The 26,329-nt window shown below is 43.7% G+C and overlaps 2 protein-coding genes across 2 annotated transcripts in view; one reads left to right on the forward strand and one right to left on the reverse strand.

Moving 5' to 3' along the window:
- Positions 1 to 4,020: 4,020 nt before the first annotated feature.
- coq5 (coenzyme Q5, methyltransferase) lies at positions 4,021 to 14,192 on the reverse strand. The gene is made up of 7 exons (XM_055655255.1): positions 13,981 to 14,192; positions 11,374 to 11,523; positions 8,786 to 9,013; positions 8,580 to 8,686; positions 7,997 to 8,085; positions 7,299 to 7,410; positions 4,021 to 5,937 (listed from the first exon to the last, which is right to left on the reverse strand). Exons 1-7 carry the CDS (start codon positions 14,159 to 14,161, stop codon positions 5,836 to 5,838), a joined length of 969 nt encoding a protein of 322 aa, XP_055511230.1. The 5' UTR covers positions 14,162 to 14,192; the 3' UTR covers positions 4,021 to 5,835.
- Positions 14,193 to 15,955: 1,763 nt separating this feature from the next.
- rnf10 (ring finger protein 10) overlaps positions 15,956 to 26,329 on the forward strand; it is a 34,299-nt gene continuing 23,925 nt past the window's right edge. Inside the window, exons 1-2 of the mRNA XM_055655256.1 lie at positions 15,956 to 16,418; positions 24,319 to 24,509. Of these exons, the coding sequence (XP_055511231.1) occupies positions 16,325 to 16,418; positions 24,319 to 24,509 (285 nt within the window). The 5' untranslated portion in view covers positions 15,956 to 16,324. The remainder of the gene's footprint in view (positions 16,419 to 24,318; positions 24,510 to 26,329) is intronic.

Below are 26,329 nucleotides of genomic sequence, written 5' to 3' on the forward strand. Positions count from 1 at the left end.
ATGAATTTCCTTGAAGTGGTAGTGATGTACCAGGGAAGACTTAGTTTCATGGAGGTTCAGCGTGCACTATGGCTGTTACCTTCAGAAACACAATTATCTTCAGTAATGATTCAAGAATGACGAGAAATTTTTATCTTCGCAATCAAGGTATGAAAAAGCTTGTTTGAATGTGTGGTTTCACGAATGTAATTTCTAGAAAACAACTGCATATGATGAAGATTTTTTTTTAAACTGCTTACAATGGCTACACGTGTAATTTTTATATTTAGAACAGTTTTATATATGTTTACAGACTACTTGGATTTGTGCACTTACCACTGAGGCTACTCAATCTAAATATATCAACTGATTTGGTGTACTCTAATGTAAGTTAGTTAATAATTCGTCATTCTTCGTCAATATTGTTTTGCGTCAGTACAAATCGAGCTGCAGGCAGTTCTGCAACAACGTGGTAGTTATAGTTCATGAGAAACTCCACATTATATAAATTTGAGTTATAAAATCTAGACTTTCAGATTCACAAATCGTTTTCTATCCCGCAGGGCTTTCAAAAACAACGGACCTTTTATAGATACAATGTTATTTTTATTATTACAAAAGGCTGCAATGTTACATTGTTTGTTTAATAGCGTATCCTTGCATATGTGTCAATAGAAACGACTGCGTGTCGATTTTAATGGCCATCACTAATGTAGCAGTGTGTTCTTTTTAAAATTATTGTGGTATTGTAAGAGGCTGCAGAGATTATTTTTACCCCAATACCGCTTTTTCTCGGCCTATCAATTTCCAAAGTAACCTTTAAGTTGGTCGCCAGTTCACGGTCAAAATCGTGTTATAACTGATTGTACCCAACATCTTTGGAGAAAAGGAATGGGTGACGTTTCGGGTCGAGACCCTTCTGAAGAAGGGTTTCGGCCCGAAACGTCACCTATTTCCTTCGCTCCATAGATGCTGCTGCAGCCGCTGAGTTTCTCCAGCATTTTTGTGTACCTTCGATCTTCCAGCATCTGTAGTTCCTTCTTGAACCCCCTTCTCCAGAGATGTTGCCTGACCCGCTGACTTACTGCAGCATTTTGTGTGTATTCCCGTTGATGACTGGTGCTCGGGTTTCGCCGGCACCGAGGGGGTTAACCAACAGCCATTGGATAAGGCGAGAGGTGCAGCTGACGGTCCCCGGCCCTTGGGGGTTGGAACATAGTTGAGCTGGAGTTGGCGCTTCTGTAAGCTTGGGGCTGCCCGCCGCTGCTCCGGGCCGGTGTCCCGTCAGTCCACGGTCGCCCCGGACATCACCGGCCGCCCCCAGACCGGGATGGGACACTCGGGAGACTCCGCTCACAAATCTGCCCCCGGGGTTATGCAAGAGAGGGGTGTGTGGTTCGTCCCTGTATAACACGGGAGGGCAGCCAGAGTGAGAATGGAACCCATACACCCAGGCTGAGGGGGACCAGACCGTGTTTCATTAGATTGTCACTGCTGAGATTTCTGCATGGATCAGTGGAGAAGGGAGAAATAGTGTCGCTAACTCCAGAAGCAATTCAACAGTGCTTGCAGCGCCAGTGACCCGGTTCGAACCTGACTACAGATGAAACGCAGGTCAGCTGCCGGGAATGTTTCCCTCGAGTGACCTATGACCTGGGCACGCACAGTCTGAATACCGAACTCGCTTATTAAAGTGCATCATTCCATTATATGCATAAATTATCTATTCCTAAAGTTACCTTTGCTATTGCTCTTCAAAATGTAAAAGTTCCACCAGTTACAGCTAGTCATATTCCATTTGGAGTGTAACTTGACCTGCTGCATATTCAGATGTCTCTTGTTTCAATGGGCATAAAAGCATATCAGCTTCTATTGTGGAATTGGTTATTGTTAAGACTCCACTGTCAATGTTAATCAAACAACCCAAGCGGGTTGAATGAGACATTTTCACGTTTCTTGAATGTCATCTATAATCCACAAAAGAAGATTTTTTTTAAAGCAATATGGTAGGAAGGACACCTGAATAAAATGAATCCAAAGTATAAAGTGAGGAATTCCAATGTTGCCAAAACCATTAGATCAAGCAGAGCTGTATTGCTGGGAAGGAACTGCAGATGCTGGTTTATACTGAAGATAGACACAAAATGCTGGAGTAACTCATTGGGTCAGGCAGCATCTCTGGAGAGAAGGAATAGGCGGCATTTTGGGTTGGAACCATTTCTGACTGAAAGACAGATGGCTAGGACAAAAAGGGGCCAGCAACAGATGACCTCAGGAAGGGTGGAGTCTATACTGGTGATCAAACTAATAATGCATCGAAAAATTAAACTTGTATCTTTAAACAAGCTTCTGATTCAGTGATTTCCTTAAAAAAGTCTGCCATCCTTGCCTGCTCTGTGCTATTTGCAGCTCCACCCTCATTAACATGATTGGCTTTTTATTATCCTCTGAATGGGTCTAACAACCTGTTAGGCTTGAGGTAATGTGTAGGAAGGAACTGCAGTTGGAGTAACTCAAGACCTTTACAGCAGTCTGAAGAAGGGTCTCGACCCGAAACATCACCCATTCCTTCTCTCCAGAGATGCTGCCTGCCCCGTTGAGTTACTCAGGCTTTTTGTGTCTATCTAATGCTTGAGGTAATTACAGGTCAAATAAATTAATGAGGAAAAGCAATCATAACTTTTGATTCTAGCCACTAAACATTATCTGTTAAACACAATTACTAGATTCTGTGTCGGAAGGAACTGCAGATTGCTGATTTATACCAAAGAGTAACTCAGCAGGTCAGGCAGCATCTCTGGAGAAAAGGAATAGGTGACGTTTTGAGTCGGAACCCTTCAAACAATTCAGTTTTTTTGATTTCATGTTAAATAATTTTCTCAGATACATCCCAATTGTAGTTTCCCCACTCCCCCCATAATCAGTTTGTAGGAGGGTCTAGAATTGCTGCCTCACAACGTCAGAGAACTGGGTTCAATCCTGACTATGGGTGTTGTCCAAATGAGGTTTGTATGAGTTCCAGTTTTCTCCCACATTCCAAAAACGTTCAAGTTTATAGACTAACTGGCTTGGTAAAATAGTTAATTGTCTCTAGTGTGTGTAGGATAGTGTTAGTGTGCAGGGTTCGCTGGTCGGTGCGGACTCGGTAGACCGAAGGGTCTGTTTCCGTGCTGTATCTCTATACTAAGCAAAAAAATAATGGCTAATATTGAGAAGTAGACCCAGAGTGCTGGAGTAACCCAGAGTGCTGGAGTAACCCAGAGTGCTGGAGTAACCCAGAGTGCTGGAGTAACCCAGAGTGCATTCAAAAGAAGGGTTCCAACCTGAAATGTCACCCATTATTTTTCTCGAGAGATGTTACCTGACCCACTGAGTTGCTCCTGCACTTTTGTATAAACCAGCATCTGCAGTTCTTTGTTTCGACCTAATATTGAGCAGTGTAGCATTTTCAATATTCTACAATATATTATCAAGTTTTGTGCAGAATTAAATGTATCCACTATTATTGGGACTTGCTGTTTAAAAAAATTCGGTGACATTGTTTTACTGAAGTGTAAACTGTACATTCCAGTGAAAAACCGGTAAAGCGGGTATAAAGGGAAAGTGACAAAGACACAATATCCATTTCATATGAACAGAAATTCTATCGCAAGTCGCTATTGTACATTGGGGATCGAGTCAGCTCTGGAATGCAAGGGCCAGAGATCAGCTTACAGGAGCGACAATTACTATTGAACATGAGCAAGCATCTCCTGAAGACTGACATCCGGAACGGTTTTACAATAAAGAGTTCTACCAGTTCGAGTTTAGCTGCAATTATCTTCTTTATATCCCTCAACATTCTGAAATTCAGAATGCGCCTGCAATCTATCATGAAGAGATTGTTGTTACATACTTTAACCAATTTGGCAACTTTTCAATCGTGGCTTTTAATGTTTTGCCATTCAGATGTTTAGCAGTCATCATGTAAACAATTGTGTATCATATTGATTGTGTTGCTATAAAAACCTTTGATTAAAGAAGACGCTTATTATAGAAAACTATTGTTTAACAGATTTAATTGGTAGAAATTTTCATAAGATTGCTACTATATTTGCAAAAATTACACTTAAATATGGACAGCGTTCCTCATGAAGAACAGGGTCAAAGTTGATTGATATCAACAAATTGTCAACAATCTGTCACAAAGATTGTGCTAGAGAAAGATTTGAGACTATGTCAAACCTGCAAATATCCGCTGGAGGAATACCAAATTGACTAATTAACTAATGCTGGTCATACAAAATGGACCCCAGCTCGTCAATGTGTAGGTAGGTACTGCAAATTTAGACACAAAAATCTGGAGTAACTCAGAGGGTCAGGCAGCACCACTGGAGAAAAGGATAGGTGCTATTTCAGGTCGGAACCCTTCTTATGACTCGGAAATGTCACCTATTATTTTTCTCTTGAGATGTTGGCTGATCCACTGAGTCACTCCAGCATTTTGTGTTATCTAAGGTCGTCAATGGTGGTAGTGTCTTGAAATGGAATAGAGAATTAAAAAAAGTATGGAGCTTATAGATTTGCATCCACACTCAGGATCCATCTTTTGGTCTTCAATTACATGCCCTCTCCAGGTAATATACTTTGCAGACATGGTCAACCTCTACATGCATGCTCAAGACACCATCTGCCGGTTTAAAACACACCCATTAGACTGGACCTCCATCGGATGGTGAGGAAACCAGTATTGATCCAAGTCTCTGCAGATAAGACAGTCCACGATAACATTAGTTACGTGATGAGAAACTTCTGATTCATATTGTGATTACTTATTCAACCATGAATCATGGAACTATCACTTGCTTTGGACAGATAAATCAGCATCACACAATACATCTATGAGACCCTGTGGGGCATTAGCAGCATCAGAAGCACTCAGAGGATCAACAGTTCAGTTTGGAGAGGTCGAGTGAGACTGCAAAAGAGATCTCACACCATTTCAAGAACGTACCCAAGTCATTACAATCAAATCAAAACACTTCTGACCAAGAAATTGTATAAATATTTTCAGTCAATACTACACGACAAAAACCTTGTATATAACGTCATGAAAGATGCAATTTGAATAAAAGTGCACACACACACACACACACACACGTTTGACTAAATTTAAAAGGAGTGTCTGATCCATTATCATTGCTAGTTATACCACCAAGGTTGGTTTTGTAAATTATAAGCATGTAAGTTTTGTGTTAATGGCAGTCTCCTTCTCAAGATGCATGGAAATGAAGACCATCCTCCATCTTCTCAGATGGTCAGGTTAAACAGTGTTAATAAGAATCTTGGTGTCTTAATTTGATTGTATAATTTAGGATGCCAGATGTGGAGAAAGCAAAATGATAGATACTTGCTTTCACAGATCCTGCAGGCATTGATAAACAACTTTAAGATGTACTTGTACAAAATAAATGTGTCATTCAACTTTTTAATTGCTGGAATCCTCGATATTAAAATGTTCTGAACTTGGATGTCAGTTTTAATAGCAATCTGACTGTTTCCAAAGCTTGGGTCTCTGTGTCAAATGTCTCTTCATGCCTAAGGCATTTTGAACCAATTACTGGTGATACCAGAAAGCACATCCTCATGGAGGAAAACCACAAACCCTAGAGCAGGTAACATGTACCTGCACAATTAGAGTACACAACAAGTGGAGTACAATTAAACAATGTTGCAGTATAACCTTGTTAGATTTTACCACCAATTGTTTGACTGCTTATAAATAATTACCTCACTGAAACTTATCTGTAACTAGTTCTGCACCAAGCATTGTGCTATGTGATGGTGCATCTTGATTTTCTTTCAGTCACTTCAAATTCAGAGCTTAAATCCCGAGTGAACAGCGACAATCCCCATGGTCAAGTTCTTGTATTCCACCTTGTAAAATCCAGCGTCCTCAATCATTGCCTTGAACTCCTCCTGGAAATTAAAAGATGCAAGTGAAAGCAAACCCAGTGTCTCATATCACATTCGCTTTAGTTCGCTTTAGCACATCCAGTTACAAACGTTAGCTGGTGACACGATAGCTGCAAGAAATGCAAGAAAATTGTTCAGTATTAATAAAGACGACAAAAAAAGCACCAGATGTGTTGAATAGTAATTGGTTTTATGATTGACTGCATAAACTGGAAAGGAAAGTTTGAGAGTATTTCAGGATGAAGTGAGTCAGAGTACAGAAACAGGCCCTTCGGCCCAACTCATCCACGTTGACTAAGCGAATCCCATTTGCCCCATATCCCTCTAAACATTTTGTATACATGTACCTAACAAAATGTAGAATCAAAGAATTGTGGATGCTGGTTAGTACACAAAGTGCTGGAGTAAATGAGCAGGTCAGACGGCATCTCTGGAGAAGGGTCTCGACGTGATACCTTGAGTCTGCATAAGGATCTCGACCAAAACATCTCCTGTCTGGTCTCCAGAGATGCTGTCTGACCCATGGAGTTACCCCAGCACTTTGTGACATATCCAAATTTCTTTTAAATGTTATTGTAACGCCTCAATTAGTTCCTCTGGCAACTTGTTCCATAGACCCGCCACCCTCTTACTAAAAAGGTTTCTACTCGGGTTCCTATTAAGTCTTTCCCCTCTCACCTTAAATCTATGATCTCTAGTTCTTGATTACCCTACCTTGGGCAGAAAAAACTGTGCATTCACCTTATCTATTCTCATGATTTTGTACATTGCTGTAAGATTACATCTCAGCCTCCTGTGCTTTAAGGATTAAAGTCCTAAACTGCCCAACCTCTCCCTATGGTTCAAGTTCTCAAATCCTGGCAACATCCTCACAAATCTTCTCTGGACGCTTTCAAATTTAATGGCATCTTCCCTTTAGCCGGGTGACCAAATCTGAAAACAATACTCCAAGTGTGGCATCACCGATGTTTTGTTCAACTGTAACATAACGTCCCAACTTCGGTACTCAATTCCCTGACTGACGAAGGCCATTGCACCGAAAGCCTTCTTCACCACCCTACCAAGCCCACGTGCCATTTTCACACATGGCACTGGCAAAAAGTGAGAGATATAAGGAAAACATTGAACTTGTTTTGTTAGATTACCTGTGATGCCACTTTCAGGAACCATGCGCTCCTAGTTCCCCGTGTTCTCCAACGCTCTCCAGAGCCCAGCTGTTCACTGTGAGGTCCTGCCCTGGTTTGTCTTCTCAAATGCTATACCTTGCACTTACACACACAACTCCATTAGCCATTCCTTGGCCCACTTGCCCAGCTAATCCAGATGCAGTAGCCATTAAAAAAAAATCTAAATGGTAACGTTACCTGATCAGGAAAACGCTGAATACTTTCTACCAAGTACTGGTAGGATTTCCAGTCAGCAGCAATGACTTCCCCAAGTACAGGAATCACTTGAAAACTGTACAAATTGTAAAGCCTGGGCAAAAGAAAACAGGTACAATCATAAAGTTCCAAAATCGACAGGTGCAACATTTGAAAAATGATGGAATCCAAGATTGTCCTGGTGATGCAAATGCTATTAATACAATCTTGAAAAAGACTGAAAAATAATAGTAAATCACAACTGACCTGCCTGGAGCAGTAAAAATGGGGTGGGGGAGGGCTGTAAAGAGTCAATACAAATACCAGGACTGAGTTACAGAACAGACAGAGCTATAGGTACTCAGCAGGTCAGATAGTATCTCTGATGAGAGGAAGCGCGAGTTAGTTGCATCTAGAACTGACCAGTTCTGACATAAGCCTGAAGGCCCATTAATCTCAAAATTAAGATGGAAACACAAGAATGTCTTCTTGGAAAAGGTCCCGATCCAAAACGTCACCTATCCACATCCTCCAGAGATTCTGCCTGAGCTGCTGAGTTACTCCAGCAACTGTGCTTCTCTTTCCACAGATGCTGGCAGACCATTCAGTAGATCCAGTACAGATTTCTAGCAGTGAAAGTTACGCAGTTCATTTTTCTGCAGTTATTTTCTCCTTCATTAATACTAATAAGCAATAACTACCTGGAAACGATTGGATTCTGTACTTTGCTGAATTCCAAACAGAGAAACCTTCCACCCGGCTTCAAAACCCGATAGGCCTCCTGCAACACCTGATAATGGAAAAACATTAAGTGTTAGATGTCCCTCTGTGGACACTCTGCTGCATCATTGGGTTGGGATGAAAGAGCTTGGAGACATTGTTTCCAAAGGAAGAAATAAACATATTGGCTCAAATGCATTGCATTTCATCCTCTCTTGCATTTCATGTGGCGAGGATGTTTCCACTAATGGGAAAGTTTAGGACCAGAGGTCAAGGCAGAGATAGATAGATTATCGATTAGTACAGGTGTCAGGCGTTTTGGAGAGAAGGCAGTAGAATGGGATTAGGAGGGAGAGATAGATCAGCCATGATTGAATGGCGGAGTAGATTTGATGGACTGAATGGCCTAATTCTGCTCCTATCACTTATGAACATATCTCCAAAATAGTATACAATATTTTCATTGATTGAATTGGTGAATGGATATAAGAAAGGGGCAAAGGGAAGTTTTCACCTCAGATTTGATCACAACTCGGTCGCAGTTGATCCTCTGTAGGTACTCACATGATCAATGTGCGTAACATTTCTAATTCCAAAGGCAATTGTATAAACGTCAAACTTGTTATCGTCAAATGGTAGCTCCTCAGCATTTCCTACAACCCAGGACAAGCCTGCAAGCAACAAACAATCAGAGAACAAGAAAGAACATTCAGACACAATATCAAAATTGTCAATATCAAAAAAAGGTCAGGTTTTTAAGTTTAGATTACCTTCGGTATAGTTCAACCGTTCTGCCTTTTTCTTTCCAACCTTTAACATTTCCTTATTAACATCACAGATTACTGCCATTGATTGCAAATCTGAGTTTGGTTCCATCTGCTGTTCATAAGCATCGTTGATTTGTTGCCACGAAGGACTCTGGTAAAGTTTCATTGCTTGCCGATTCTGTCTTTCCTGTTGTGATTTTACATAATCCATAAACCTGAAGGCGATATCTCCTGAAGAAATACAGAGCAATTTTGGATCTCCTGGAACCCTCCTTATGTTTATGAGAAAAAAAAATTCACACAGAGTGGTGAATCTCTGGAATTCTCTGCCACAGAATGTAGTTGAGGCCAGTTCATTGGCTACATTTAAGAGGGAGTTAGATGTGGCCCTTGTGGCTAAAGGGATCAGGGGGTATGGAGAGAAGGCAGGTACAGGATACCGAGTTGGATGATCAGCCATGATCATATTGAATGGCAGTGCAGGCTCGAAGGGCGGAATGGCCTACTCCTGCACCTATTTTCTATGTTTCTATGTGTTATGCTATAAAGCACAGTCCCTCTGAGGTACAGCTGTTCAGGCCAAAAAAATTGTCAGATTCAGTCTTCAAACCATGCAGGGTTAAATGAACACGCCACAGTAATAAGGTCACAGCAAGGTAACTGGTTGAGGATTGTTAAATATCAGCCATTCCTGACAGCTGTCCAACGCTGCTTGCTGAACTGATGTGCTTTCAGCAAAGCAGACCGATGTGGGTTCACCAGTGATGTACCCGGACTAAGTAGTTTCCTGGTACTCTTTGGGTTCGCACATGAAGAAAACAGATAAGGAAAAGCAGTTAACTCAATGAGAAACAGCTCTTCTTAAAGATCCAACCCAACAGTTCTTCAGAAAGAGTCTGCCCAACAGCTAATCTGATTACCCAAATATATTTTCAATTCACAAATTGCCTTACTGAGGAGAGTGATGAGATGCTTTCACATTACTGTAGAATTGATCATCAATTAACTAACATAACTAGCTAAACCAATTGTCAATAAGAATGTAAAATATCATAGGAATGGGAAGAGTTCCACTAGTGGGAGAGTCTAGAACTAGAGGCCATAGCCTCAGAATAAAATGACGCACCTTTAGAAAGGAGATGAGGAGGTATTTATTTCGCCAGAGGGCGGCGAGTCTGTGGAATTCATTGCCACAGATGGCTGTGGAGGCCGGGTCAATGGATATTTTTACGGCGGAGATTGACAGATTTTTGATCGGTACGGGTGTAAGGGATTATAGGGAGAAGGCAGTAGAATGTGGTTGAGAGGGAAAGGTAGATCAGCCAACCTACAAAGTTACTTGACCCCAATCTAAAGTTGTAGGTAATTCTCATTTATATCGCATTTATTAATTTCTCTTCCTAATATGCTGACTTGCAGGAGAACTAGTCCTTAGGGTTCTGCTGATTTTCAATACCTCATTATCCTTTATGTAGCATGCCAAGAAGCTTCTTACCCTGGTGACAATCATCAATAAAAATAGCTAGAATCCTGGTCTAACAGCTTCAAAGTGGACTATTATTTGAAAACACTATTGCCAGCTTAAATCAATCTGCCTTGGGGGAAAAGAAAAGCAAAAAATAAACTTTATTAGATCTTGAGTCAATATAGTGAATGTGGTTTGATGCCCCTCAGCGGGCCTGAGATGTTGGCTGGACAAAATTGGAGCAACTATACACCAGCCATCGCTGATCTCAGTTGACTGCAGTTTATTTGCGATGGGGGAATGGGAAGGGAAAAAATACTTTGTCCTAAATAGTATCCCCTGCTGAAATTGAAGACCTCAGTGGAAGGCATGGTAGAGCTCGGAAAATATTATTATACAAGTCCATGAAACTATTATAAATTGGACAAGGCACTGCAGAATGAAGAATAACTGCAAAATCATGCCAAATGAGAAGGCAAAAAGGAAAAATGTTTCCTAGAATTCTTACAAATAACATGCATTCCCTCGGACTTTAGGCTTTCGAGATACAACGTGGAAACAGGTCCTTAGGCTCATTGAGTCCGCGCCGACCAATATTCACCCCCTTACGCTAACACTATCCTACACACTAGGGACAGTTTACAGATTGCCAATTAACCTGCATGTCTTTGGAATGTGGGAGGAAACCGGACCACCCGGAGAAAACCCACGCGATCACATTGAGAATATACAAACTCTATACAGACAGCACCCGTAGTCAGGATCGAACCTGGGTCTCTGGTGCTGTAAGGCGGCACCTCTATTGCTGCACCACTTTGCCATCCTCTGCAGCTACTCAATAGGTAATATAATACACAATACATTGCACACTTTCTCCATGACAGCGTGGGTTTCCCCCAGTGCTGCAGTTTCCACTGATAATACAAAGAAGCACTGCAAATTAGATACTAATTAGATAATGTTATCTGAAAATAAACATGAATCACCTCCACAGGGCACTTCACAGATAATTGCCAGCACCGGGAGAAGGGGGAAAACAACCAACAACCTGGTCAATACTTGCAGGACCTTCAAATTACAATAATAGAATAGAGACATTGCGCAAAGTTCTGAGTAATTACTGTACCTGTCCCCCCAGCTACATCAAGTAATTTGGTTCCAGGTAGCGGGTTCATTGTATGAAGAAGTGAGTCTTTCCACAACCTGTGAATGCCAAAGCTCATGGCGTCGTTCATTACATCATATTTTTCAGCAACATTTTCAAATACTTTGTAAACTGTAAATAAAACAAATTTCATAGTGAAGGTCATATCTGGTAGTGTTTCTAACCTTCTTTTCCCCCTGTGGCCTCAAAAGGACTAAACTTGCATGTATATGCAAGAAATGCAACAAACTGCTGAGCAAAGTAAACTTTCCTTTGAAGTGCATTGTCAAAGTTGGGAGCCATTATACATAAAATGATGTTACCAAATAGCAATTAAATATATAATGTAACATATTTTGGTGGTAATGGCAAAGGAAGGAATAGAAAGTAGGGCACCCAAATACCCTGTCCAGTGGGAAGACATCTTAACATCTTAATTTCTACAAGTGTTTCCATTAAGTTGTAAAACGTAATTTAAATTTTAATAATCGTCACTTTCTATCCAGCCTTCATGATGGAGTGGAAGATTTTGGGTGAAGCTGTCACTGATTCACACTTGACTCAGCAACATGATACATTCTACCTGAACTGGGTAAATATTTACTTTGAGTCTGTCAATTTTTTTAATTCACTCCCATTACTTTGTTGTGGGAAGGAACTGTAGATGCTGGTTTAGAAATATAGAAAAAAGGTGCAGGAGTAGGCAATTCGGCCCTTTGAGCCTGCTCCGCCATTCAATATGATCATGGCTGATCATCCAACTCAGTCCTGTACCTGCCTTCTCTCCATACCCCCTGATCCCTTTAGCCGCAAGGGCCACATCTAACTCCCTCTTAAATATAGCCAATGAACTGGCCTCAACTATCTTCTGTGGCAGAGAATTCCAGAGATTCACCACTCTGTGTGAAAAATGTTTTCCTCATCTCAGTCCTAAAAGATTTCCCCCTTATCCTTAAACTGTGACCCCTTGTTCTGGACTTCCCCAACATCGGGAACAATCTTCCTGCATCTAGCCTGTCCAACCCCTTAAGAATTTTGTAAATTTCTATAAGATCCCCCCTCAATCTTCTAAATTCTAGCAAGTACAAACAGTGTCTATCCAGTCTTTCTTCATATGAAAGTCCTGACATCCCAGGAATCAGTCTGGTGAACCTTCTCTGTACTCCCTCTATGGCAAGAATGTCCTTCCTCAGATTAGGAGACCAAAACTGTACGCAATCCTCCAGGTGTGGTCTCACCAAGACCCTGTGCAACTGCAGTAGAACCTCCCTGCTCCTATACTCAAATCCTTTTGCTATGAATGCTAACATACCATTCGCCTTCTTCACTGCCTGCTGCACCTGCATGCCTACTTTTAATGATTGGTGTGCCACGACACCCAGGTCTCGTTGCATCTCCCCCTTTCCTAATCGGCCACCGAATATAGACACAAACCGAAGATAGACACAAAATGAATGGGAACTGAGTGGGACAGGCAGCATCTCTGGATAGAAGGAATGGGTGACATTTCGGGTCGAGACCCTTCTTCAGTCTGAAGCTACCGAAGCAAAATATGAGGTTATGTTCCTCCAATTTGGGTGTGGCCTAATTCTGGCTATGGAGGCGATCCAAGGCAGAAAGGTCACTCTGGTAATGGGAAGGAGAGTTAAAATGGTTAGCAACCAGAAGATCCTGTAGTCCTTGGCAGAAGTGTTCAGAGGAAGATAAGTGTTCAGCAGGGCTGTCAACTCACACGCATTGAGCGTGAGAATCACGCATTTCGCCCAATTCTCACGCTCACCCTAAAATTATTTTTTAAGACTAGATTCGACAATCAAGTGAAAGAGAAACTAACCAGATTTTAGTTTCAGCAATGACTCAGCTAACATAATAAATTACAATTGGCCATAACGTGTCAAAAAATCAGTGCATCCAGACCAAGCTAAATACATCTTAAAATTGGTTTACATTAATATTATTTTCAAATTCACCATCTGTGAACCATCTCCCTACTTCCCCAAAGTTACACATCGTCTTCAGTGTGTCTGCTCCTAGTTGTCAATGATTTCAAGCTATCAGCTGGAACCAACGAGTGACACTGCAAGATTAAAGAAAAGGGAGGCAGGAAGAAATCAAGAAAACCCGCACTCTCAGCTTCTCCATCTCTGCCGCATCTGCTCCCAAGAGGAGGCTTCACATTCTATGTCATTTGAGATGTCCACTTTCTTTAGAAAACTAGGCTGTGGGGCGAGGAGCTTTATTCTACCGTTTCGTGACCCTAGTCACCAAACTACATGAAATTGTCACATATTGTGTAAAAAAATTATATAAATCACCCCTGAGTAGGCTTCCCCCCTACTGTCTCCTCGGGGCGGTCTCCTCTGTATCCCGTAGTTGTGCTCTCGTTCCATCCATTGTCTGGATCCGCTGAAAATGAGCCCCCTAAGTTGTCTAAAGGAGCTGACATTACCACGCAACTGACATTAACCGCCAACACCACCCAAGCCCGCACTGACATCGCATGGTTGGGAAGGGCAGCACCGGCTCAGGTTATCTCCCGGTCTCAAGCAAAGACCTGCCCGCTGGAGCCCGAACCCCCCGCACTCGCACCTCTCTCTGCTTTTTCCGACTCGGCCACAGTCTCGAATCCGAAATGTGTTTCTTTTTGCTCGGCGTTGCCGGAATGAGCCCTGACCACGACGCGCGGTGCGAGATTCCGCCGGTAAACAAGGAAAGCCGTGACACCCCGAGAGTCCGCTGCCACCAACCGCAGCAACCTGCAGGCCGCCATCTTACTGCTGACCCCGACCCGGGACGCGAATCCGCTTCCGGGGCAGACGAAAGTCACGTGGGATTGCCATGATAATAGGTACTCTTTGATACAAAGTGCTGGAGTAACTCAGTGGCTCAGGCAGCATCTCTGGAGAGAAAGAATGGGTGACATAGAAAATTAGGTGCAGGAGTAGGCCATTTGGCCCTTCGAGCCAACACCACCATTCAATATACCCGGTTCCTGCTTTCTCTCCATATCCCTTGATTCCTTTAGCCCTAAGAGCTAAATCTAACTCTTGAAAACATTCCTTTCGAATTCCAATCTCAATTTAAACTAATTCCAGTACTGGTCCCTGACCGGATAACACAACTCCAGTTGGAGTACAATTCAATCTTGGCCATGGTAAATCAAGAGAGAAAAGAAGTGAAATGTAAAGCCATAGGGGGGATATAGGGGGAAGGAGAGGGGGGAGGTGAGATGTGGGTGTATTCTGGGACTGGTGGGCAAAGGTTGCCTCCTTGGGAACAACTCTGCCCAAGTCCGCACAAAATTGCAGAGAGTTGTTGATGTAGCCCAGTCCATCACCCAAACCAGATTAATCACCAATGACTCCATCTTCATGCTACCTCAGGAAAGCAGCCAACACAATTAAAGTCTTGTCCCACCCTGGTCATTCCTTTTTCTCTCCACTCCTGCCAGGCAAAAGATACAGAAGCTTGAAAGCACACACCACCAGACTCAGGAACATTTCCTTCCCTTGTTACTATGCTTCTGAATGGTATTTCCATAAGCTAGGGTACTGTCTGATTCATCAATAACCCTATTGCGGACATTGCGCTTTGTCACTGGAACTGGTGTACTTTAATGCTGAGAACTATATTCTGCACTCTGTATATTTTCATTTGCTCAACCTATTCTACTTAAATTTTGGTTTGCTTGTATTTATGTATAGTATTATCTGAATAGATTGAATAGCATACAAGCTTTTCACTACCACCGTCACCTGACAATAATAAATCTAAACCTACCTAAATTTATGTGGAAGGGGACGGGGTGCGGAGGGCAAAGGGAGTGTGGGGTGGGAGAGTTGGAGATATGGGGTTGTGTATTTCAGGAAAAAGAGAAAGGAGGGGATGTGTTGAATATTGGCCATCCAACTTTGGTGGAACATTGGGAACAAGTAAAAGAGACACAACGTGCTAGAAACACTGATAGACACACAAAGTTCTGGAAACCAAAGCAGAGACACAAAGTGGTAAACTTCATGTCACCTATTCATGGTCTCTGGAGATGAAATCTGAAGAAGGGTCTCGACCCGAAACGTCACCTATTTCTTTACTCCAGAGCTGCTGCCTGTCCTGCTGAGTTACTCCAGCGTTTTGTGTCTACTTCCAGAGATGTTGCCTGACATAGAAACATAGAAAATAGGTGTAGGAGTAGGCCATTCGGCCCTTCGAGCCTGTACCGCCATTCAATATGATCATGGCTGATCATCCAACTCAGTATCCTGTACCTGCCTTCTCTCCATACCCCCTGATCCCTTTAGCCACAAAGGCCACATCTAAACTGCTGAGCTAGGTTTATTATTATTGTGTAGGTGTAGCGAGGTACAGTGAAAACGCTTTTTTTGTTTTGGCTCGCTATCCAATCAGTTTGCCAACCCCAGCATCTGCAAGCCCCCCCCCCCCCCCCCCCTTGTGTTTGTGATTGGTTGGGGGGGGGGTTGGGAAAAACTACATTTCCCAGGGTGCCTCAGCTCGGAGGCACAAAGAGCGCACGCGCGGGTTTGCTGAGTCTATATAAACGGTGCGCATCCGTCTTGCGGGCGCTTGTTGGCGACTTGTCGCCATCGCTGTGAGGGGTCGCATCGCATCGGATCGGAACGGTCGAGCCGCCTGCCTACCTGCCTCAGGAGCGCGGGGTGGGGGTCACCAGAAGCCACTGGACTCCGTCTACTAACCTCCAAGGGCTTGTTCGGAGCCCAGTTCGTCCCCCACCCCTCCGACTCCGTTTTTCTCTCCGCCCCTGTTCCTTGTTGTTTTATTTTCGCCATTTTCCAGACTGGTCACGATGCAGAGGTCGCCATGATGAAGATTGAAGTCAGGCCTAGTAACGCGATGCGCTGTGGAAAATCGGTTGGCACAACCAGCCCGGTCGTTCCCATTGAGCTGTCGGAAGCTGATGCTGGAAAATCCAGATATGGAAAAGAAATCTACACGATCCGCCTCGGCAGGGCCCAGCAAGGCGCCGCCCCCGGACAGTAAAACCAAACAAGGTAGGGGCTGGCCGCACTTGCCCCTCCCCATCCCTCCCTCGCCCTGCCTATGTTTACATGGAAGATAGATATTAAGTGCTGGAAAAACACAGTATCTCTAGGGAAAAGGACCAGGTGATGTTTCGGGTCGAGACCATTCTTCAGACCGAGAGTCAGGGGGAGCGGGAAACGAGAGATAAATAGACGGTGATAAGGAGAGATAAAGATGGTGCTTTAGAGAAATAAAGACGGATTTAGAGATATAAACACAGACGGCGATTTAGAGATATAATGGTGTATATATACATCAAATCTAGACGATACATGGGTGAAATAGAGAGATATAGACGGTGACCCATGTTAAATGACAGGCCCGACCATCACCGTGCCGCCGCTCGCCAGGATTGTTTATGATGCCACCTGAATCACAAGGTTGGGCTTCCAAATCTCACCGTCGACACTTGAATGCGGCGTCTTGGCTAAATCTGTGGTGTAGTACAACGGGAGCGCTGTCAGGCTGCTTTTAAACCTCAAGTTAAATTGAGTCACTTGGATGAGCACACAGCATACTTGATGGCGATCAGTGCGTTCTATCGGCTGTTTGGGCCATTGTTTCTGCATCAGTTTCAAGTTGAGTCTAGTTCGTAGAGTCTAGAATAGCTTACTTTACAGTCGGGCCGCATTGTTCGATTTTTCTGCAACATCTTATTTGTTTTAAATCAAGTGGCTTGGGCTGAATTTGTGTTTAGATTTAGAACGGTCTAGACGACCTAAGGCAGTACTGGTTAAGTGTAAACGATTCAAATTTGCACCCTTGGGTCTTGGCCAACTTGTATCGTAAAGATTGGTTTGGGAGAGTGAATGCACTCTGGTACTGTTAAATACAAAATTGTCACTGACCCATTATGAAACTTAGAAACTGATTTGCTGGGTCGAGTATAAAAACACTGGTTGTATGACTGACCATCTGAATTTGCACTTGTCACTGAGCTTTCAGTTATTGCAATGGCTTTATTATTATCATGTGTACTGAGGACAAGTTGCATCCTTTCGGGCAAATACCATACAGGAGTACAAGCGTACCGTGTAAGAGTAAAACAGATGGTCCAAAAGAGAATGAAAACAGGGCAGACTGTAGTGTTGCATTTACAGTATAGAGGGACAAATATAGCAGATAAATAAAAAGCACAAGGACTGCAACAAGGTGGATTGTGAGATTAGGAATTTATCATTAGCATATGAGTGGTCGGCTCGAGTGTCTAAAAACAGGGAAGAAGTGGTGGTACATGCTTCCAACCTTTTGTATCTTCTGCCTGATGGGAGAGGAAAGAAAAGGGAGAGACTTGGGTGTGAGATGGTTCCTGGTTATCTTCACAACTTTCCAAAGACAGGGTGAAATTGTAGACACTTGGCAGGTTTTCTCTTCCTCCTTCCCTTCAGTTAAAATCTGTCCTGACTCAAAACCTCACAGCCATGTTCAGAGAAATTGTTGGTAATATTTAAACCAGGGGACTTAAAGCTTTTGACCATCTCCACTGCAGCACTGTTGATGCAGATTGGGACATGTACCCCTGCCTGCTTTCCATAGTCTATGTTCAGCTTCTTCAGCTTTTTTGCTGACATTGAGGGAGAGATTGTTATCTTGACCATGTTACTAAGCTCTGAATCTCCTTCCTGTACTCTATCTTGTTTAGGTTTATTATTGTCATGTGCTGAGGTACAATGAAAAGCTTTAGAAATAAAACTGTAGATGCCAGTTTCCAAAACAAAAGTAGAGTCTCCAGTACTTTGGGTCAGTGAAAAGCTTTGTATTGTATGCTATCCAAACAGATCAGATATGCCATACAAACTTGAGTACAATAGAGAGAGCAAAAGGGAAGCTGGAGAGTGCAGAATATAGTTTGTTGTTTGAGATTTGGGCCACTGGGGTGGTGTCACTTGTAAATGGAGTTACAGCAGGATTTGGCTATTTAGTTGAGTGCATAAGGAGTATAGTAAGGAGCTGAGAAAGCATCCTTGTATGGTACTGCTGTTGAGAATTGTCATGGAGGATGTTTTGCTGTCTCCTCACTCAAGGTGCTGTGTGGGCCATGAAGTCAAGATACAGTTGCAGAGATATGCTGAGTCTAGGTGTAGGGGTTTGGAAAGGGTTTAGTTGGAATTATAGTGTTGAGGCTGGAGAAAGTCAATAATTCAGAAGTTTGACGTGTGTCCTTGTTATCCAGTTGTTCCAGGGATTAGGTATAGAATGGTGTCTGCTGTGGACCTGTTACAGCAGTAGGCAGATTGCAGTGAATCGAACCTGTCTGCAGTGCTCTCGAAGTACTTCATGATAGTGGATGGCTGAGTCACTCGACTGGTTATTAAGGCGCCTTTCATGCATTGTTTGGCACCACAATAATGATGGTCATCTGAAAAGAGCTTTTCAGTGAGAGGTGTCGGAGATGGTCTTAATCAATTAGAAGCAAGGGTGGAACTTGAAGTTGTCAATTTCTGCAAGGGTGCAGGATGCAACCATAATGCAGTTGTCTATGTAGCAGCGAAAGAGTGCCAGGGTATGTTTATTAATGTTCAACATAGCTAACAAAAAGCTGGGGCCGATGAATTTGATTTGAAGTGCGAGGAATCAAAGGTGAAGTTGCTGAGGGAAAGACAAGTTCCACCAGGTGGAGGAAGGTACATGTGTTGAGTCTCTGTTCTAGGAAGAAACGGGGCAGCCTTGCTGATGGGAAACGGAAGTGTAACTAGATTGGATATCCATGTAAAGATGAGTCGATGGGAGCAAAGGGATCAAGTTGTTGAAGTGATGGAGAGTGTGTGAGGTGTCTGGACTATCGGTGCACTGGACAATAGAATTGGTATGACACTTAATTTTTTTTTAATACACTTCTCCAGTTATGATAAAGTCATTGACCTGAGACATTAAGTTGGATTTGTGAGAAAATGCTTCAGTTCTGTGAGGAACTACTGCAATTTCCTTGCATTGGTGCCACGTGACAGGATTTGTGCAATTGGCCCTGATTGCGATGGAGGGTTGGTCAATCCTGAGCAGCAGGATGTGTTGGGTATCTGTCCAATGTAAATTTGAATGTTTTGTAGGTCAATAGCAAGCACAATCAGTGCTGGCAGATAATCTGAGCCAATGTTAATTTGTACATGGAGATGACCAGATACAGTGTAATTCCAGCATTTTATGTATTCTATTTTATTTCCAATATTTGAGTTATATGCCTCGTATCTGCTATTTTGTTCCTCTATTTGTCTTTTGCATATGTGGCAGCAAAGCTGGAGTGGGACAAAATGGAGTGGAACAAGATGCTGTTGGGTTTTCGTGATGGAAGCAATTCCTTTATATTTTAGGCAAAGTTAAGCATGTGCATAAATGGGGTATTTGTTAATCATTTGGGGCAATAATTAGCCATCACCATGTTTGTGACCAATTGCAATGTATGATTTCATCTTTGAAACACATGTTGCCATTTGGTACTCTACTTCTGAATTCCGAATTATTAGATTTCGTGAAACTCAAATTGTTTATATAGATGGCTTTTGAGGTAGATAGTTCTGATAATTCTCATTCTTTGACATTTTAAGTGGCTGATTGTTTATCTTGAAACATTTGCTTTCTGATTCTAGACTTGTCCACGAGAGGAAATATCCTTCAGAATTTATTTGTCAAGTCCTTTGAGAATTTTGCATGTGTTGGAGATCACCTTTCACTCTTCCAAACTCAAGATGATTGGCCCAGTCTGCACACTTTCATCCAAAGGCAAATTCATTCCGGGGATCAGTCTAGTGATCTTTTTCTGCAACATCTCTAAGATTAACCTTCTTTAGAGACTGAAACCAATGCTTCTGTTGTAGGTTCCATAAAATTGTGTGCAGTTGCAGCTAAGCTTCACCACTTTTGGACATCATCCATCTTGCATTAATTTAGTTTACCTTTCCAATGAGTCATAGTCGTACAGTGTGTAAACAGGCTCTTTGGCCAACTTGCCCATGCCATTCCAATATGACTCATCTACTATACCAGTCCACCTGCCTGCATTTGGCCCTCTAAACCCATCCTATCCGTGCACCTGTCGAAATGTTTTTAAAGTTGTGATAATACCTGCCTCAGCAACATCCTCCAGCAGCATTTGTTCCATATACTTACCACCCTTGTGGTTTAAAAAAAAAAAAAAAGTTCCCCCTCTGGTTCCTATTTAAATCTTTCCCCCCTCACCTTAAACCTATGTCCTCTCGTTCTTGATTCCCTTCTATTCTGTTACGTCAGCCTTTAATGGCAACTTTTGTGTTTGAGGATCCTGGATCTTAAAACATTTAGTAACCACAGTACCCTGGCTCCTTTCTAATTTTGCTACTACTGTTACGAAGAATGTACAGGATCCTGAACAGCCATCAGCTCTTGAATACTACACAGCACTGACCTCTGCAAATATGACATCAGAGGAGCAGAATTTGGGCATTTGGCACATGAGACCACTCTACCATTCAATCACGGCTGATTTATTTTTCCCTCTCAACCCCATTCTCCTGCCTTCTCCCCATAACCTTTGACACCCTTGCTAATAACCCTATTAATCAAAATGAGGTTTTTCTCTGTATCCTGCAGTGCAGTTCCTGCTGATGTGGGCCACATTGCAGTTCCCTTGTTATACTACAATAGTCACATTTATGTTGTCTATATCTTTTGATGACTGTCACCATCATGACTTACTATCCCATGCACCTTTTGTCACCAATTACATATAATACAAGGTCCCTTGGGGCATTATTATAGATTGTATATAGCTGATGCCTCAGCAATATACAGGGAATGGAGGGATATGGATTACGAGTAGGTACATAAGAGTTGATCTTGTTTGGCCGAGGCATTGTGTGCCGAAGGGCCTGTTCCTGTGCTGTACTGGTCTTTGCACCATCACACAGGTTAATAGCCTGGAAGTGAGTCTGAAGAAGGGTTTCGACCTGAAACGTTGCCTATTTCCTTCGCTCCATAGATGCTGCCTCACCCGCTGAGTTTCTCCAGCATTTTTGTCTACCTTCGATTTTCCAGCATCTGCAGTCCTTTCTTAAACCTTTACCATTCTTTTACCCCGGTTAACAAATTGCCTGTTGATGCAAATATATGACCATCAACCCCTGAAGTCCTATTGTGTCGTCATACAGGGATGGCATACATTAATAGAACTGCTGCTTCACAGCACCTCATGAGAGGAATAGATCGCGTCGATGCACAGAATCTTTTGCCCCAGAGTATTCTTTTGCCCTATTCAAACAAGGGGACATGACATGAGAATTAAGGGACTGAAGTTTAGGGGTAACATGAGGGGGAACTTCTGTACTCAGAGAGTGGTAGCTGTGTGGAATGAGCTTCCAGTGAAGGTGGTGGAGGCAGGTTCGTTTTTATCATTTAAAAATAAATTGGATAGTTATATGGATGGGAAGGGAATGGAGGGTTATGGTCTGAGCGCAGGTATATGGGACTAGGGGAGATTATGTGTTCGGCATGGACTAGAAGGGTCGAGATGGCCTGTTTCCGTGCTGTAATTGTTATATGGTTATATGTTATATAGTAGTGAATCGAAGACCAGAGGATATGGGTTTAAGGTGAATCGGAAAAGATTTAATAGGAATCTGAGGGGTAACTTTTTCACATAAAGGGTGGTGAGGGTGTAGAACAAGCTGCCAGAGGAGATAGTTGAGGCAGGGACTATCCCAACGTTGAAGAAACAGTTGCACAGGTACATGCATAGGGCAGATTTGGAGGGATGTGGGCTAAACACGAGCAAGTGGGACTAGTGTAGATGGGACTGGTGTGGGCAAGTTGAGCCAAAGGGTCTGTTAGCACGCTGTATCACTCTGACTATGAGATTACGCCGGTCACCTGCTGGCTTTCTGTTTCTTTTGTCGCTTTCCAATAGCAGTATTACATTTGCTGTTTTCGGAATCTTTCAAGAAATTTTAAAGTAAAAATTGAACAGTACATCTATATTTCTGCAGCCACCTCATTTTAAAGCTAATATATGGTGGACTGCTTCAGTCTTTATTTCCATTAGTCTAGCTGCTATTTTCAACTGTTTTCTCTTTTACTGCTTGAATTTCTGCTAATTTTGGTAATTTTGTTATCTTCTATTGTGAAGACTGATACAAAATACAGTAATTTCCTAATTCTCCAGTTGTCGGTTTCACGACTCTTCAAAATACTTTAAAACCCTTAACTGATTTTCTATTTCTTGCTAGTGTAGAATGTTGTCCATCCAGCAACCTTTCAGTTCTCAATTGGATCTGAAAGTTCTCCCAATTCATAGACAAATAGCACAAAATCCACCCCTCTTCTTCAATACAATACAATACGGTTTATTTGTCACATTGCACATAAAGTGCAAGTGAAATGAATATGTCAGCAGCGGTACAATGATAAAGAACACACACAAAAACACAATAAAAGTTTAACATAAACATCCACCACAGCATTCATCACTGTGGTGGAAGGCAAACAATTTGGCCAGTCCTCCTCCATTTTCCCCCGTGGTCGGGACCTCAACCCTCTGCAGCCGTTGCTGCGGGCGTCCAGATGGTAAAAGGACAGGGCACAAGTCCAGGTAAGTCCAGGATCGGCTCTTCCCCACCGGAGACCGCGGCTTTAAGTTGGTGTAGGCCGCAGGCCGGCAGTCGAGATTTAAAGTTTAAAGTTCCCGCCGCGCCGCAGCCAGAAACACCGCAGACCGCAGGGCCAGCGGTCGAAGCTCTCCTCCAGAGGTGGTGGTAAGTCGCCACCGCACCCGCGGTAGAAGTTGGCCGCGGGCCGGCATTGATGGCTTCTTCTTCCTCCGGGTCCCCCACGAGGGATCCTGGGCTGCGGATGCCACGCCAGCTGGAACTGTGCAGACCGCGCGCGGCTTCAGGCCGCCGGCTGCCGCGGGCCAGCGAAACGGAGTGCTCCCCTCCAGCGAGGGCTCGCCCGCTCCACACCGAGAGTTCACACTGCGCCCGCCGCTGAAGCCCCGGGTGCGTCTCAGGGAAAGGCCGCGCCGATCCTTGCTGTTAGGCCACGGGGGAGGCGACCTGGAAAAAGTCGCCTCTCCATGGAGGAGGCGGCCGAAACGGTTTCCCCCACACCACCCCCCACACAAAACACACAAAGAAACTTTAAAAACATACTTTAAAACATACTAAAAAAAATAAGTTGAAAAAACGAATGCGCTGCTGACAGGGCTGCCGCCACTGCGCCACAGGATGTGCACCATGGAGTTTCAGGCCAACCTCTTGATTGCATTCCTTCACCAACTCCAAGTTGAGTACAAGAAATTGTGCTCATGCAATATATCAGTTGAGGAATCTGAATGGTTTCTGTAGAAATTGCTGTTCAGCTAACGATGCATAATTAAATATAGATGGAGTTTTCCAATTTTTTTGTCACAAAACTACTTTGGGAAAGTTTTGAATATAGAAATCCAATTCCATTGTATTCTTACTGTAATGTTTAAATGGTCGTAGGCTTGTGATGGGTAAACCTGGAAATGATACATGCTATACTTTATTGCTCTTTGGCTTTTGGCCATTACTTTTAATTAAAAAAACAATATTATTCTCCTTACCAGCTTTATAATAAAATGTCAAGGGCCTTAAGATTTTCTTCAGCAGTTGTACTTATTCATAATTTCTTAAGTGATTCAGAGAGTACAGTGCTGAAAGGTTTATGCAAAAGACCTTTGTAGGCATTTTGATTTAATATTCAGTAAGAATATAGGTGCAGACAACATTTGCATAAGATTTGGGTACTTGAGTAGCATACTAATTTTTAGCAGCAGCCAAATAATTTGAGCATTTTGCATGGGTAGCAAGATCCTGTCAGTCTGGTTGAAGGTTCTATCCATTAGGGTAAAAATGAACATCCATTTTAAACTTTTTTCAGATGGTAAATGTGGAAATGGATCAAAACGCTACAACAGAAAACGAGACACGACTTTTCCCAAAAATGAAAATGTATGCAACCAGACCAGGCGCTCCATTCCACAGAAAAGCAAAGCTTTTGACAAGAGACCCCCTGCACGTGGTGCCAACAAATCCTTTAGCACTTTTGGTAATGGTGGTAGACGGGAGGAGGTAAGATTGTCTATTCACACTTGGATTTACTTAATACGATTGTATGATGCAGTGCAGGAAATAGTTAATATTTTCTCCAAGATCCATTAGCTGAACAAATTATTAACTGCTTTTTACATAGGGATTAGTTGGGATAAAATATCAAAGAGATAATATTTCAAGCTTGAGTTTGAAATGTAGTGTGACACTTATTGGAGGACCTACATATTCAGACATGGATTGCCCCCCCCCCCCCCCCCCCTCCCTTAGCTAATTTAGCTGATGCATGGCTGTCAGTCTGAATGGACTGTTATGTTTCTATGTAGTTGAGGCTAGTTCATTGGCTATATTTAAGAGGGAGTTAGTTGTGGCTAAAGGGATCAGGGGGTATGGAGAGAAGGCAGGTACAGGATACTGAGTTGGGTGATCAGCCATGATCATATTGAATGGCGGTGCAGGCTCGAAGGGCCGAATGGCCTACTCCTGCACCTATTTCTATGTTTCTATTTTGAGCTCTTCCATTATGTCCATTCATCACTATGAAAGTGTTGTGGCGGCTCCTAAGGGTCGTCCCATTATACTGCCGAACCCCTCGGCACAGGAGTGGTGCAGTCCGGAGGCGGTCCTTAGCCGGAGGGTATAAAAGGCAGGGTTTGGGTGCCATCTTCCCCTGGTTTCGTCTTCCCCTGAACCGGGAGGAAATAAAGTATAGTGCTTCTCAAACTGCGGACTACTTGCCTCATTCTGAGACCCACGCACTACATTGGTGACCCCCGACGCTCCATTGGCATCATGATGGAGACAGAACAAAGCCCTACCTCCTCACACGCCAGCCCGACCCTGTCTCTGGACGCGGTCTCCGTAAAACTGCCCAGCTTCTGGACCACACGGCCGCTCATCTGGTTCCAGCAGGCGGAGGCCCAGTTCAACCTGCGGGGCATCACGGTCGATGCCACCCGCTTCTATTACCTGGTGGGAGCCCTCGACCAGGATGCAGTGGAAGAAGTATCGGACTTCCTCGCAGCCCCCCCGGACAATGACAAATACCTCGGCCTGAAACAGCTCCTGCTCCAAATTTATGGACTAAGTAGGATGGAGCGGGCAGGTAGGATCCTGCATATGGGGGGCCTGGGCGACCGGCGGCCATCTACCCTCCTAAAGGAAATGGTGGCGTTATTAGACGGGCACACGCCATGCCTGTTGTTTGAATATACTTACCTGCATCTGCTGCCGGCCTACATTCGATTGCAACTCACCGACGCCTCGTTTGCTGATCTTCGGGCCCTCGGGAGGCGCGCCGACGCCATGTGGATGGCGCGCCCTGATGACGTCAGCGCGCTGGGCGTCAGCAGAGACGAGGTCGCGCTGAGGTCGACGCGCCGGGATGACGTCAACGCGCTGGCCGTCGGCAGGCACGCCGGTGACGTCAACGCGCTGGCCGTCGGCAGGCACGCCGATGACGTCACCCCAGCAGCTCCCGATTTCCTCCGGTGGGGCGGGGGAGCTGTGGAAGGAGTGACAGCTCCAGCCCGACGGCCCGTTCGATTACCCCCAGCGGCAGTGAGGGGGGTACTGCACCTGCAGTCCAGCGCCAGCAAGCTGCAGGCACCACCAGCAGGGGCAGGCAAGCTCAAAATAGCACGAACACAAGGAGCTGGTGCTATTTCCATCAGCGCTGGGGTGCTGCAGCACGACAATGCCGCCAGCCATGCACGTTCCCGGGAAACGCCTGGGCCGGCTGCCAATAGTCCCCGCGGTGGCCGGCCAAATTCACCGCCTTTTCGCTTGGGATCGGCGCTCCGGGACTCGCTTCCTCGTGGATACAGGTGCGGAGCTCAGCG

The sequence above is a fragment of the Leucoraja erinacea genome, chromosome 25, assembly GCF_028641065.1.
Source record: "Leucoraja erinacea ecotype New England chromosome 25, Leri_hhj_1, whole genome shotgun sequence".
NCBI lineage: Eukaryota > Metazoa > Chordata > Chondrichthyes > Rajiformes > Rajidae > Leucoraja > Leucoraja erinaceus.